Source organism: Contarinia nasturtii, unplaced genomic scaffold (assembly GCF_009176525.2).
Source record: "Contarinia nasturtii isolate CC-2019 unplaced genomic scaffold, AAFC_CNas_1.1 Cnas_scaffold_745, whole genome shotgun sequence".
NCBI classification, from domain to species: domain Eukaryota; kingdom Metazoa; phylum Arthropoda; class Insecta; order Diptera; family Cecidomyiidae; genus Contarinia; species Contarinia nasturtii.
This window is the reverse complement of record NW_022198093.1, coordinates 1900809-1914955: the sequence shown is the minus strand read 5'-3', so window position 1 is coordinate 1914955 and position 14147 is coordinate 1900809. Positions and strand designations below refer to the sequence as shown.

The 14147-nt window shown below is 34.5% G+C and overlaps 1 protein-coding gene across 2 annotated transcripts; it reads right to left on the bottom strand.

Moving 5' to 3' along the window:
- Window positions 1-2: 2 nt before the first annotated feature.
- On the bottom strand, window positions 3-12558 carry LOC116341734 (peroxidase). 2 transcript variants are annotated; one of them, XM_031768977.1, is made up of 14 exons: window positions 12064-12558; window positions 7737-7901; window positions 7046-7128; window positions 6784-6874; window positions 3927-4257; window positions 3788-3857; window positions 3525-3710; window positions 2997-3453; window positions 2808-2926; window positions 2411-2741; window positions 2071-2349; window positions 1900-1993; window positions 1805-1834; window positions 3-918 (listed from the first exon to the last, which is right to left on the bottom strand). In XM_031768977.1, the coding sequence occupies exons 1-14, from the start codon at window positions 12108-12110 to the stop codon at window positions 25-27; spliced, it is 3177 nt and encodes a 1058-aa protein (XP_031624837.1). In that variant the 5' UTR covers window positions 12111-12558; the 3' UTR covers window positions 3-24. The 2 variants fall into 2 exon arrangements, with proteins under 2 accessions (XP_031624837.1, XP_031624838.1); XM_031768978.1 differs by lacking the exon at window positions 3-918 and having other exon boundaries at window positions 1247-1834.
- Between the last annotated feature and the right edge of the window lie 1589 nt (window positions 12559-14147).

Here is a 14147-nt window from a genome sequence, read left to right as displayed (position 1 = left end):
GTTCAAAATCATTCCTCTGCTAATTCAAAAATTGTGTGATTCATCATAATGTTTTGGCACAATGCGTAGTTCCCAATGTGATTTATCGTGTCCACGTTTGTCATAGTGTTTATTTTTCATTTGAAATATTTTATCGATTTCGGCATGCAGTTCGTCTGGGCTGCTCAATTTCTTTGTCACCATAATTCGTTCGAACTTTCGCTTGCGCACTGGTTGATAAACATCCTTGTGATTGTATGGAAGGCCATGGGAGTTTGTGTTATGCACAAGTTTGGCATTTTCTGATATAGGATTTTGAGAACTGCAAATGGGTCGTCGACGTTTTTTCACTTTTTCATTTTGGGTCGACCCATGAACGTAAGACTCCTTTGTATTTTTCTCAACCGTATCGTGCATCTCAACATCTTTATCGGGCATCATCATTTCACCATAATCGTCGAAACTGTCATCATTTGCCGTTTGTTCTTGAATATTGGCCAATTTTTGACGGTTTTTTTCCTTTTTCTTACCTTTGTGTGAACCATGATAGAAGACCACGTCATGATTTGGATTGGGTAGCTCATGAACATGTTCTATTTCTTCACTAGTCGCAGTTGTTGGTTTATTCTTTTCCAATTGATCATAAAAATACTGATCATTCGATAGGTCATCCAATTCGGATTCTTGGTATTTATGCGGTCTTGGTTTAATGTGCACACGTAATCGCTCTCGATGTTTTGGCTCTTTATCTTTTCCGGTTACAGTTTTTGTCGTATAAACCGTTGTCGTCATATCATGATGACTTGGCTTCTTTGTTTTCGTTCGCTTTGATTCATAGTATTCGTAGACTTTGAGGCCTTTCGATTTCTTTTCACCATCGTGATGGTGATCACCATCATCGTCAAAATCACGAGACCGCCGACGACGCTTAGTGAAATCCTGACAAACAACGGAAAAAAGCGAAAGGTATTTATTTTGGGTCTTAAGGCACAAACATACCATACCTTACCGAAGGAGTGCATTCTGTGTATTGTGCAAGTGTAATATATTCATTGATGTGTTTGTTCGCTTTTTTTACAGTGCATCATCATTATTGATGTATTGGGACCATGGGTAGCAATCACAATAATCACATAAAAAAAAATCGACTTCTCAGACCACCGAAATTCCTAATGTCTAATTGCAGGAGTTTGTGCATTTATTTACAAAAAATTTGATTTATTTTATTAAATTTTGTATCTTTATTCGCAGCTTCTCTATATACAATTTTCTGTAATGTTGTCTTAAATGCTAAGAATGTCTTGCTTATTTTTGTTGCTTATGTACAAAAAAATCGTATTCTTGAATTCATCAAATGTTTATACAGTGTAAAAGAATTATGTTACGATTTCTTTGTAGTTTATTTTATTTAAATTAATCCCGTAAAATTGTATGTAAGTTGAAAATCTTGCTGCAATGAAATATTGGTTGAAGTTAAAGAGAAGAAGAAATATTTCAAGGAAAGAAAAGGAAGAAAGTTGATAGACAGAAATAAAAAGTGAAAAACAGATAGACAAGAAAAGATGTTGAAGAAAAAAAGAGTTTTTCTATGGCAAAAAATGTAATGTATGGTTTCTTTGAGTGAATGTTTGAAATGAGTGTGAACGGTGGCATAGTATTTACATGAAATTGTGGTGCATTTAAAAAAAAAACACATTTTTTCACTCCAAACGAATGACTTTGAGAAAAAAAATAATTAAAATCTTAACACGAAATTTGAGCATTGTTATTCCATGTGCTTCCCAAGTGTATGCGCCCAAGGAAGCGGATTTTATTTGAAGCTTACCACTGTGTTTGGAATTTCATTTAAAACATTCTGAAATAAATAGAAGACGGTTTCGTTTTTCATCGAGAAAAATTAAAAACTTTGGTAAATCTTACGAATTGATGTGGCGCCAAGTCTGGTGCATATTCAGCCCATTTCGTAAGGTCTATTGAAGGGATTATTCCACTCTTGCATGGCACACGGGGATTACTGTGAAAATAAAAAATAAATTATTAAAAAAAGTCGTCATAAAAAGACATTGGACGTGGAGTGTTTTTGACACGTACATTTCGTGATCAGGTAAAACCATTGGATAAATTTGAACGGTGTCAATCAAGTCGGTGTTATCGCAAATGATTCGTGAGAATTTTGTTTTTCGCAGCTCTTGAAGTTGTTCGGGTGTAAATGTCGATGGTTGATTTGGCAATTCATACCAGAAACGATCACCGCGACGAATGTAACTCATTTGGGTGGCGATAACACAAGCAAATGTTGGTCCTAACATTGACCCTGGCAGCGGCTTTTCGGAAACTCCACCACTCCATAAATCAATATCAGCTGGATGTCTACAAATGAAAATTGAAAGTTATGCTATGCTTTTAACAGGTTCAGAAATAGTGATTTTACTCAAAAATGCTTTGATAACGGTAAATAGTCTCATTGGTCATTGTTCCGCCCATTTCTTCCCATGTATTTGACACTGGTAGACCGCAGAATTTACGGAATTCCATGTAACCAGGCAAACCAAATTCACGACCTCTTTGCATGTTAAATGAAACTAAATCGTGTCCAAAACGATGGCCGTCTTTTTTAAATAGATGATTTGTGACTTCTTGGGTAATTGAATCGTCCATCGCTTGAGCCACTTGATTCATGAGACCCATTAAGTACTCGTCAAATACACCAGCACGGTACAAGTCGAATGGACGACGAATCAAATCGGATAAACGTTTTGAGGCTAAAATCGAAAAAAATTGATTTAATTTCAAAGCTGCTTTTGAAAATAAATTCAAAATAAACGTACAAATGAATTTATGTGCTTTCGACCATCTTTCAACGGCTGTTGGCAACAATGAGTGACCGAAACGGAATGAAGCAGCCGCAAATGAATCCAAAATTGATGGATTCACCTTTGGATCATAGCTGAAAATTGAAAAGTTATAGGAATTTTATTCCACTTATTCAGTTGACTTTGATGAAGTTATATTCTTACCCATCCCAATATCCTTCTTTCGACAAAACCAATCCGAATTTCTCCATCACTTCTTTTCCCAACAAAATCGGCAAGAACTCATTGTATGTAATGTGTTGTATCATTGCAATATTGATGCGACGTGATTCTTGGAATAAAGTTTCATCGTCCCAATGTGGATTGACTGCGGCTAATCCTTTGGCCAATTCATTATGATTTCGTGCCATTAATGTGTGCATACATGACAATACCAATTGTTCATTAACACGAATTTCACCAGCTTCAAAACAGAAAACACTCTTATTTGGTCGTGTACAACCTTCATCCGGAAAATCGAGTTTCAATGGTAATAAATCTTTTAAACCATACTCCTGAAAAACTGGATTCATTCGCAATAAACCGCCGTGACCTTCTCGCAATTTTCGCGAGAATTGCTCTTTCACACCATATATGGTGTTGCCATCAATAACACCCGTTACTGTGAATTTAACATTTAAAACATCATTTAAAATTCATAAAATATTATTATATATAAAATCCAAAACTTACGTGTGTTGAACGGTGCACGAGAGCCAAGTTTACATCCGGCTCTTGGTGACGGGAATGCTCGCACAAAATCGATACATTTTACATTGAACAAACGATAGAAGTAATCATCGTCTGGAACACGAATTTCATTACAGTATGGATGCTTCAAGTGTAATGCACGATTACAACATTCTTCTGGGTCGTTGCCTGTTTAAATTATTATTAAACATATTTTATATTGTGTGTTATTCAAAAGAACAATTAATGAATAAAAAAATGCGTACGATTAGCTGGATCCAATGGAGTACCCGTTAATGTGAAATCATGATCCATAAATTGACCCCAAGCGATGACCTGCAAAAATTGAAAATCAAATAAATGAGAATAAAGGAAAAAACGCTTCTTTTTCTCTCTCTCTCTAACCATTACGGTGCCGGCGTGATCATGGAAACCTTCATCGGGGTGAATTGTTCGCGAAACAACACGGGACAGTGGTAAATCTCGACCGGTCACCGAAATTCTTGGTGCATTTATTCCATCGGCATATAGGGGTCCGATCAATCTTTGGAACGGTGTCATAGTGGCTCCCCACGTTGGATGCTCCAGATTATTGCATAAACCATCGAAACGACGATATTTTCCAGCACGACATTCAACGCCCGATAAAAATGGCGGACACACTTCACGGATCAGCGTTCGCGATGTATCGATTTGGGGTAAACCATTTTCAATATCTTCATACGATAGGCCATATCTAATTAAGAGTAAAAACAAAGAATTCAATGACTATTTTTTGTTGAAAAAAGAAGGTTTTTACTTGTTAGCGTGCATTGAGAAACATCCGTGTGTTCAATTTCAACAAAACAGTGTTCAATTTCTTGGAAATGTTTTTGATAAGGTTAAATGAATGAACAATGCAATCTTTCGATGCAGAAAACAAAAGTGATTCAAAACAGTTCGAGTGAACAAACGAGCAAAGCAACTTTAATGAAAGTTGTTATGTATAATGTGTTCCATAGAATGGCGTTTTATTGTAATGGCGATGCGATCATAACGTTCAGCTCAATTTTACCATGAATATTGAGCACTTTATTTTGTTTGCAACGAATAAAACCATGATAAAAACAAATGTTTACAATAATTAAACAAAACCAGCAACAAATGTATGAATGAAATGGCTGGCGGTGATTTTTGTTTTGTTCCACCTTTTCTTAGTCATTCATTTTAAAACAAAATGCTTGAGCTATTTGTTAATTGTCTACCATTTGTCTACCATATCAAAGGTTAAGTTCACCGTCATTTAGATTGATTGATGAATTTCGTTTGCGTCTAATTTTGGGTCAACGTCGATCGAGCCTTTCTCATTTTGTAGTCCTCACCAATTCAAGTGAACGATTATGAAATGGTCAAAAAAAGAAATCAATTTTGAATTTTGAATTACACAAAAGTGTGTTGAGTCAACTGAAAATGGACTGTGCAATAATTCGTGAGGATGAATCATATGCAGATCATATCTCGATTTGATGGATTGGCATAAAATCCATTTAACTTTTACTTTCGCTTTCGGTTACCGTAATTGTTTCATACATTTTTTTTTGAGTTGCTTTGAATGAGCGTTATTCTTGCAGGGCAACGATAATTTGAGACATAGAAGTGATTCAATGAATGTTGCAAAAGTGGCGCTTTTAGCAAACGTGATCATTTTTGCATAAGTGAAAATCCATGAAGGCATAACGATCATGGGATCACGGGTGTTATCAAAAGTAGACAATCCAACCAATCGATGATGACTTTATTTAAAAGACTGAAAACCAATTCTCAATTTACATCGTGGATTTGTTGATCTTGGTTATTTTTTATTTGGCGATGGTGTGCATATCATGTTGCTCTCGTGCGAGCCCAAGAAGATTCACGATCTCGATAAAAATAAATTGGATTTTAATAATGTATTTAATATCGAAATAATTATCTGTTTAAGATCACAAGACAGTTACACGTATGTATTTGATAGCAATTTGACTGCTTGGGGCTAGAAATCTAATCGCATCATCTTGATCTGTTTGCATCAATCACTATTATTACGTGTACATATTCAAATTGGCAAGTTACTGGTTGCTAGCATATTAAATTACATGTCACATGTTTATTAAATTGCATATGGGATGTACAATGTACACTCTTATATCTCCGCTCAAATTGCACACGATGAGCTAGGGCAAAATGTTTATGTTTGCTCGTGGATAAGATGCAACATGGAATTAAATCGATCGAAATGGAAGAAAACAAACCGGATCGACGACCAGCATTCATGAACACACACATGGATCCAACACTATGTGACCGCCATTGGTGGCTTTGCTTCCTCGAAATATCGTTTGGAGCAAGAATATTGAAGATGATCCATATAAATTTGCATTTCATGAAATGCTCAATTAATTCGCAATAAAACGTTTATACAATTCATCTTTGATCAGTTGAGCAATCGCAATAAACAATGGGGTGTTCAAGAGTGCATTCAACATGGGCGTTTACCCAAAACTATGTTCTCTTAATGAAATGTGTACACACACCATGTGCGGAATAAAAACTGCGTGTGCGTACTCTGCGCCAAACACCATTTGAATCCATTCATTCAGTTTTGCTGCTTTTGATCGCTCAATAGTTTTTACGTCAAACATTAATTGTTTGTTCACTCAAATTATACATAAATTTATGTTAGATTATAGTCGACGACTCGCAAAAATTAAGACTAAGCGGATAATTTTATGCTCACTTATGGCTACAATGAAACAAATTGAAGCAATGCATTTCGCGAATTAAATCGACTCTTAAGCACACTTACAATCTGGGAACTAATTACTTCATTTTCATTCAATGCAAATTTAGCTGGAGTTTAACTTCAACTTACGCTATTGTAAAAGCGCACTTTTTCAAGTCAACGGTGGTTTTTTTAGACCAGCATGATGTTGTGCATGAAAAATGCTTGCATGCGATGCATTACACATTTTTATTCAAATTGTTTGAATCAAACACACATGATGTTTACTACTTTGGACAAAAGAGTTTATTTAGATCTCGTGGTTGTGCACAGTAGCGTACTTCTATGACGTTTTTTTTCCTTCACCCGCGAATTTTTTTTTCTAATTATTGTTATTATACAATTAACTGCATTAAATCAAATTATACGCCATACATTTTTGGACCGAGGTAAATTAACATGATGGCATAAATTGAACTGAACCGAAACATAAATTGTTAAAAGATAAAAAAAGATACTTACGTTCTCGCCAATTGAATTGAAATATCCAACAGAAGCTCACCAACGGTAGCGATTTCTTCAGTTTTCCATTCGCCCTTCGGCTGCGCCACGGCTTTTCACATGAAAAACAAACAATTTATTAAAATTGATGCCTTCAATCAAGTGTAAGGATTTGCGATTTTTTTTAAGTTTTCGATGTTAAATCATTCCGATCCAAAACCGAAAGAAAATGACTTCTCTTTAAGAGATTGAATAAATTCCATTAAAGTGCATCAATGCTTACCAATTCTCTTGCGAGCATCCAAATAAGCGGCATTAATGCTATCGTAGGTAATACAGGTCTTTGAAGTGTCTTGAATGGTATTTCTAATTAAAAAAGAATTGAATTAAGAAAAATTGGTATAAAAAAATTGTAAAATGACTTGATTATTGGTAAAATGATTGACACAAAAAAAGTCACATTTTTTTTCGTCACAATAATCGTTTTTTTTTTTCTCAAGTGTTGGTGCCACTTTAAATTTAATCTGTGTGTATCAATAGTAATGTCGTCAAGGTAACAAGACGCTTAATTTAAGTCTACTAAATGAATGTAATAAAATCGAAAGTGAAATAGAAATAATTTGGTTTCAAATAGAAATTCGCAGTGATCTGAATTCGCGAGGCAGAGATGAAACTTTAATAAAGTAATTAACGCATTCTGACCTTGCTGTTTAAAAAAAAGGTGAGAAAAACCATTATTTGAATTGCTTGGGGTGTTGTCGGTGACAAAGTAACTGTTTGCCTTGGTTTCGTTTTTTTTTTTCATTCACAAGACTCATTCTATTCTCTCATATATGGACATCAAGTCTAACCAATTTTTTTTCTAACCATAATCAATTTGTAATCCATAAGCTGCATGTCACCAAAGTATAGTAATTTAAAGAAAAAAAAAACAGATGCAAAAAATACGTGTGGTTAAATGAATGGTTACTTACAATCCTCCGACTCGAAATACATTCAATGTGTGATCGTATGCTGATGATCGAGCTCCACCGGGCAGAATAAGCGCACATTCCGATCCTATCGTATTTACTTCAACCGGTTGTAAAAATTGTGCAAATGTCGCCCATGTGGTGAATATTGAAACAATTATTAAAAATCTGAAATGAAGAAGAAACGATTTTAATTTTAAACATTTGGAAAAAAATTCTTCGAGTAAAAAATCGAAAATCCGGATGTGTATCCGATCCATTTGGATGCAGTGAAATTAACAGCATTTTCGTCAAACAAAATGTCTTTAGTTTTTGAAAGACTCATGAAACCGGTTACCGGAAATTCCAGTTTAAAAGTTATGAAACTACGATTGAAACCGCTGTGAATATAATATCTTTTGTAGAGAGTAATGGTGATGGAATATTTAGAGAAAATAGACGTAGAAATTATTGTGATGTACCGTGACCACATTTTGTATGTGGCACAAAAGATGCGACACGCGAAAGTACGGTAATATTTACACATAAAATGCATTTAATATTTGTGGCCTGTTTGGTATAATAAAGGAAGTGAATGCTATTTTGCAATTTAGATAGAGGCAAGAGAGGTGCCGCCATCAGATCGGCATTTCAATAGAATCTTTTTCAGTTTCTAATATTTTATATTGGTTTTTACTGATTTCACTTCAATTATATCGAAACAAAGCGAAGAATATTGATGGATTTCCGTACAATTGACCATCTACTTTCACGTCCGATTGTTAGGTAATATTTTTTAGTTCATTTCATTTTTTTTTGTATCACATTTAATAGCGAGATGGCATCTCAGATCCAACAAATTCTTCATTCATTTCAATGAAAGACCATTTAATTCAAGACCAACGCACTTTTACATTGTCTTTTATTCGAGCGTTTAACACACTTCACCTTGTATAGCAAACCAAGCAAACCATCTTAATAAAGCAAACTTTTTCTTTTTCAAGTCGGCTTCGTTTTCGCTTAAATGGCAATCAACAAAGATTCTTTTATAATGTGTTTATTTGATTTTCTTTTATTACTTAGTTTTGCACATCAAAATCGAAATCGAAAATTGGCATTTAATTGTCAATTTACAAAGACAAAATAACGACCACAGACAAACGCACCGTGCCTCCTCTGAATATCGGCAAAATGCGTGAAGAACTAGAGTGAAACGAATGTGAAAAGTGTTCGATGAACCGTTGAAAATAAAGATATTTTGTGTGGCGGTGCAAAAATTGCCGATGAAATGTTTCTGTCGAAACAAAGCGTTTTGATGCATTCGGGCTCGTCACAGCCGCGGCTGCTACAAAAAAAGCTGTTAATCCAGTTTCATCAATGGAATATAGAGTGTGGCATTCTTTTTTTTCGTTTTGTCTTTTTTTTTTCTTGTGTCGTTACCACTTAGCAATTTCAAATGGCGTGCTTTACACAGATCTTTACACCGTTTTTTATGAGAAAAAAAGTCGACTTCACAACGATATTTTAATGTGCGTCGTGTGTACACAGTGTTTCACATGTGCAACACTTTCTGTCACACAGTAAACGGCAGTCACTGTGCTTAGCACTGTGCGCACGCAGATGGCAAAGCGAAGAAAAAAAAACGAATAAAGCGTTAGAGAAAATGTTGCGTAGAAACGCCGACTTGATGAATTGTGGCATTATATTGCGATATGAAGCGGTGTGCGTGTATTATTCGATAGCGGAGAACGAATGTAGAGTTGAAATCAGTTGAAGTGTTTGAAAAATCACCTAGATGCAACGAAAAAGTACACAGCGACCCGTTCGAAATGGCCAATCGAATTGGATTAACTTGACTTCAACATCAAGTGACTTTGGGCTATTTCGTTCATAAATTATTATACAAACGTACGAAGATCGAGCGAGAAACGACTTTTCTTCCGCTGATTCCGTACTGTAATCTAAATTGATTTATTAGCATTGCACATATGGAGGACATAGACGGTGAACTTTTCAATATCTACTGCTTTCAAATTCCATGTCGTATACCCGGCACTTTTTTCTCTCGCATTTTTACCCGCAAAATATTTATAATGCACGTATTTCGATCGGTAACTTTTTATAGTTTTATGATTTGATTCGTTTCGATTTATTTACTGTGTGAATTTGAAATCGATTGAACGATAGACATAATATTGGCCACTGACTCAGCGGCAATCACAATTACATTTTGAGCAAACCATTCAAGTGGAAACACTTTACCGCACTTTCGATGCTCGATATTAATAATATTATTTGGTAAGGAATATTATATGAAGTAGAAATGCCGACATTTTTCATGATTTATGCAATCGATGCGAGACGAAAAGGTTAAGGTCATATTGTCACCGTCGCTGTCTTGAAAATAAAAGTTAAACGCAATGCACTTCGTACGTCGAAAAAGGGAAAATAACACAAACTGGAACTGTGAAGATATATGTCTGTATTTATTTCTTTTGTTTGAATACCGGATTTTTAATGAGCCACCAAACCGTGCAAAATCACGGCAATAATATTTATAGCGAGAAAATTGAAAAAAAAAAATATATGATATGCTCATTTTTGAATTCGAATTTGAAGCAAAAAAAAAAATGAGTAATTATGTTTTTGCACCAAACCAGGAACTTGTTTATTGTAATTGTGCTCCAGATTAATGTAACATTGTTCACATTTCTATTGGTAATTTCATTCATTGATTGTGAAATTGATCTCATTTTACACATTTCTTACTCCCTTCAGCCACACCATAATTTTCATATGAATTTGGACAATTATTTCGATCTACAGATTGGTAGCCAACAAATGATTGACTTTTTTGTTGTTTAATTGCTTTTCTTTCAGAAAGCAGTTATCTCACATCAGATTTTATGACAATCGAATACGTAATTGAATTTATGGATTGTTCCCTGGCGACAATTACTTTTCCTTGACCTGATTCACGAAAAAAAAAGATACTTTTGAAGACGTTCGAATCCTCTCGTTGGCTAAAAAAACGGTGTTCACCAAAAATATTCTCCAAGCTAGACTTCAAGCGACAAAAATTGCAAGCTGACCACAATATAAACTCGTTTTTTTAACATGGGCCATTCACAATTTTTAAATCACAACAAGCACATTTCAACAAATTGTCATTTATGCAATCAACATATATGTTCTACCTTCGGTTTATGTATTTCGCCAAAGACATTTTCAGCATTGATGTTTTTATCGGTGGCCCCGATTCAGATAAAATTTTAAAAAATGTACTGATGAAACTTTGATTTTTTCCGTCTTTTCATTATAATGTGCACCTTTTTATCATTTCATCAAAAAGTATCGTAATTAAAAGTAAATAATGGTGCGCACCGTGTGTTCACATGGTGAAATGAGTGCTGTGTTGAGTGTTAATTAGCAATTAAATGTAGCAATGTTCCGATCAATCCAGATTCATGCATAAATTAATTCAAAGGTATTTGGCGTGAGCAAGAGATCGAAGATATCGGATATGACAAGGAATAATAATATGATGGATGTTTATAAAAAAAGCGACGACTCAACGCATACACAAATAAATGCACGCATAACACGATCAAACGAAGATTTATGTCATTTAATTACCATCGCACGTGGAAGAGTCGCGGGGATGAGATTGAGCGCGCAAAACATTAAACGATTTATTATCGAGCACATTTTTACCGGTTATTAATTTCAATTATACATCGAGTGTGTCTGAATAATTGAAAATTCAACAGTTTGTTGGTTTTTTTTCTGAGCCGCTCTGCAACAATGTATTACCGATTTAACAACAAATATTCATTATCCAGTGACACCCAATAAAAATGTATTGATTGACCAATTTTCAATTTCTTTGCTGGTTTTTTTTGCCATTTCTTTTTTAAATGGGTTTTCATACAACGGAAGTCGATGAAGTATCGAAACGTGTACTAATGTACTTGGCGATCTTTCTATACGTGTTAATTGATTGAGATAATAGAAAAATAACGGCGAAATCAATTAATTTTCTTTATTTACATTGGTAAATGTATTCAAAATGAATTAAAGTTGGCATGCTAAATATGAAACCACAAAAAAAAAAAACATTTTAATTTTGGAACTTCATATGGATGACGTTTGTTCATTTCTTTTTGTTATAATATTCCTAACGGAACTTTGTAGCTTAAAATTGATTGCTTGAGTAAATAATTTGATCGTTTATTTACGATTATAATTTATTTGCGTGAGTTTGCATAGTTTTTTTTTTAGAACTTGTGCACATTTTCGGTTCTACTTCGCATCACTTAAAAAAATTTAACAAACAAAAAGGTGCACTTACTTCAAAAACATTTTGCTAAAAGGTACACTAAAAACACAAAAATCCATAAAGAATAAGGAGTGCCGCTGCTAGGCCTTTCGCAAGAAAAATGGGCTAAACAAAATCCCCGCACAAAAAAATGACCCACTATTTTCAAGCGTTCACAACAAATTCTTCGAACGCAAATATAAAATCGAACGGTAAACGGAAAATAAAAATCCAGTAAAATTAAATTTTACGATGTACAAATTTCCGTCATTTTAATGCACTAAAATTTTGTAATAACAATTTCACTTTATGCGTTTCGATTTGAATTGTATGTCATTTAATTTGATTGTCTGGTTTTCTTTTCGCTTTTATCTAGATTATATACTTTTAATTTTAAACAAGTTTCAATCGTCACTCGAAATTATGTTCAAACACTTGAATATTTTCAAAGTCGACAAAATGGTTGCAGACACTGTTCATAGAGAGAAATCCGCGACTGGTCTGATTAACGGTTCACCATCAACTGAGGATTTGAAAGTGCTTCAAGAAATGAAATAGGAAAGCGTTTCATGAAAACCTTTTACCCAAACCAACGAAAGAAACCGTCGACAATTCGCACTTCCAACACGTACTTCCAGTATTACGATTATGGTTCAGAAACCGAATAACGCGTTGTTTCCACTGCTGCGATCTTTTCTCATTTACACTGTACGGCCAATCTCGAAGGGGAAATCATCTCGATCACATGATATTTCGATTATGAAGGGGAACACGTCGCGATCGCACACCATTTCCAATGTACACTGTTAGTTAATGAAACGTGCGTATGTTTGAAACAAACAACTGCTGATGTGCTAAGCAAGTCTCTGTCTGGAGAACGCATATATGTTTAGTATCGTCTACATTCTTCGAGATGTAAATGTAACGTGTTTGGCTTTGATACATTTGCGTTCACATTAAGGAGGTCGTCTGTGTCTCATATGTTTTGTAACGGTAGTTGGAGTAAAATATTCAATCGATCAGTTGCTTTATTTGTTCGCGTCATTTCACTGGCGTATGTTTACGATTTGATGTGTTTAAAGCACACCCGTTAATCAATTTACATTCATGATAAGTGTAACGAAGGTTAATTTTGATTTTGTTGTTTCAAATTAAACTCAACACCTTTGCGTGGTTGAAATGTGAAACAAATGACCCGAAAATAAATTAATCAAATGAATGAAAAGAAATAAAAGACAATGTTAAAAACAACCATAGTTAAATGTTGTCTTTGAATGTTTTTCATTGTTTAATCATGTATGAATGTACATTGAAAAATGAAATTTATTCATTTGATGGGAAAGAAATACCTCTTACTCTTCAGATAAGCAATGGAACAATAAAAAAATTGACTTCTTTCCTGATAAAATCATTCGCTCTATTTAATTCTCTTTCTTTTTAACTCTCGGTTTCTTTAACGAAAAAAGGGTCAATGTTGTAACGAAAATCGCCCGAGGAGACAGTGTGCTCTATTGGAATGACCGATATTCCATTAATCGTTATTATCGCCTCTGTCTTTACATTTCAGCGAAATGGATCATGTGATTTACTTCAAGGCCCGGTTGTCAGATCAATCGATTAAATTTCATTCAAAAACATTTCAACAACAATGATTATGTTTGGTTCATTTTTAGCTAAGCTGAATGGATAAATATGAGTTTATTTGATCGTCATCCGCTTTACATAAAATGATCGGATCTGCGCCTATATGTTGAGCTACAGTTAATGTCGGTTGATACTAAAGCATGACTTTTCAGCTGACCTCCTTTGGCTTCACTTTCATAGACAATCATACACAGAAAATGCATGATTCAGCCAGCTGATCAGTCTCCAGGTATTACAGGGCATGAATTACGCTCTGTATTGAACACACCGCCGTGCTTCACTGTACGATTTCACAAGTTGCGCATACTTTAATATTCTTTTTACTTATGGTTAATATTTATCCTGTAATTCTTGGTGTTTAATTTCCACATTGACAAGGTGTGCGATCGCTGATCATAGCTATTAGTAAATGTATAACGTTACTGCTTCTTTTATGTAGCATTTTGCTATAGATACACGAACCCTGATCTGTA

What these genes read in the sequence shown, in the direction of transcription:
- LOC116341734 (XM_031768977.1), bottom strand. Translation starts at nt 12,110, where the DNA reads ATGGATTTTTGTGTTTTTAGTGTACCTTTTAGCAAAATGTTTTTGAA. An exon ending in TTTAGCAAAATGTTTTTGAA is followed by an intron (nt 7,902 to 12,063) that starts GTAAGTGCACCT and finishes TCTTCATTTCAG; the next exon opens with ATTTTTAATAATTGTTTCAA. An exon ending in TCCATTGGATCCAGCTAATC is followed by an intron (nt 3,711 to 3,787) that starts GTACGCATTTTT and finishes TAATTTAAACAG; the next exon opens with GCAACGACCCAGAAGAATGT.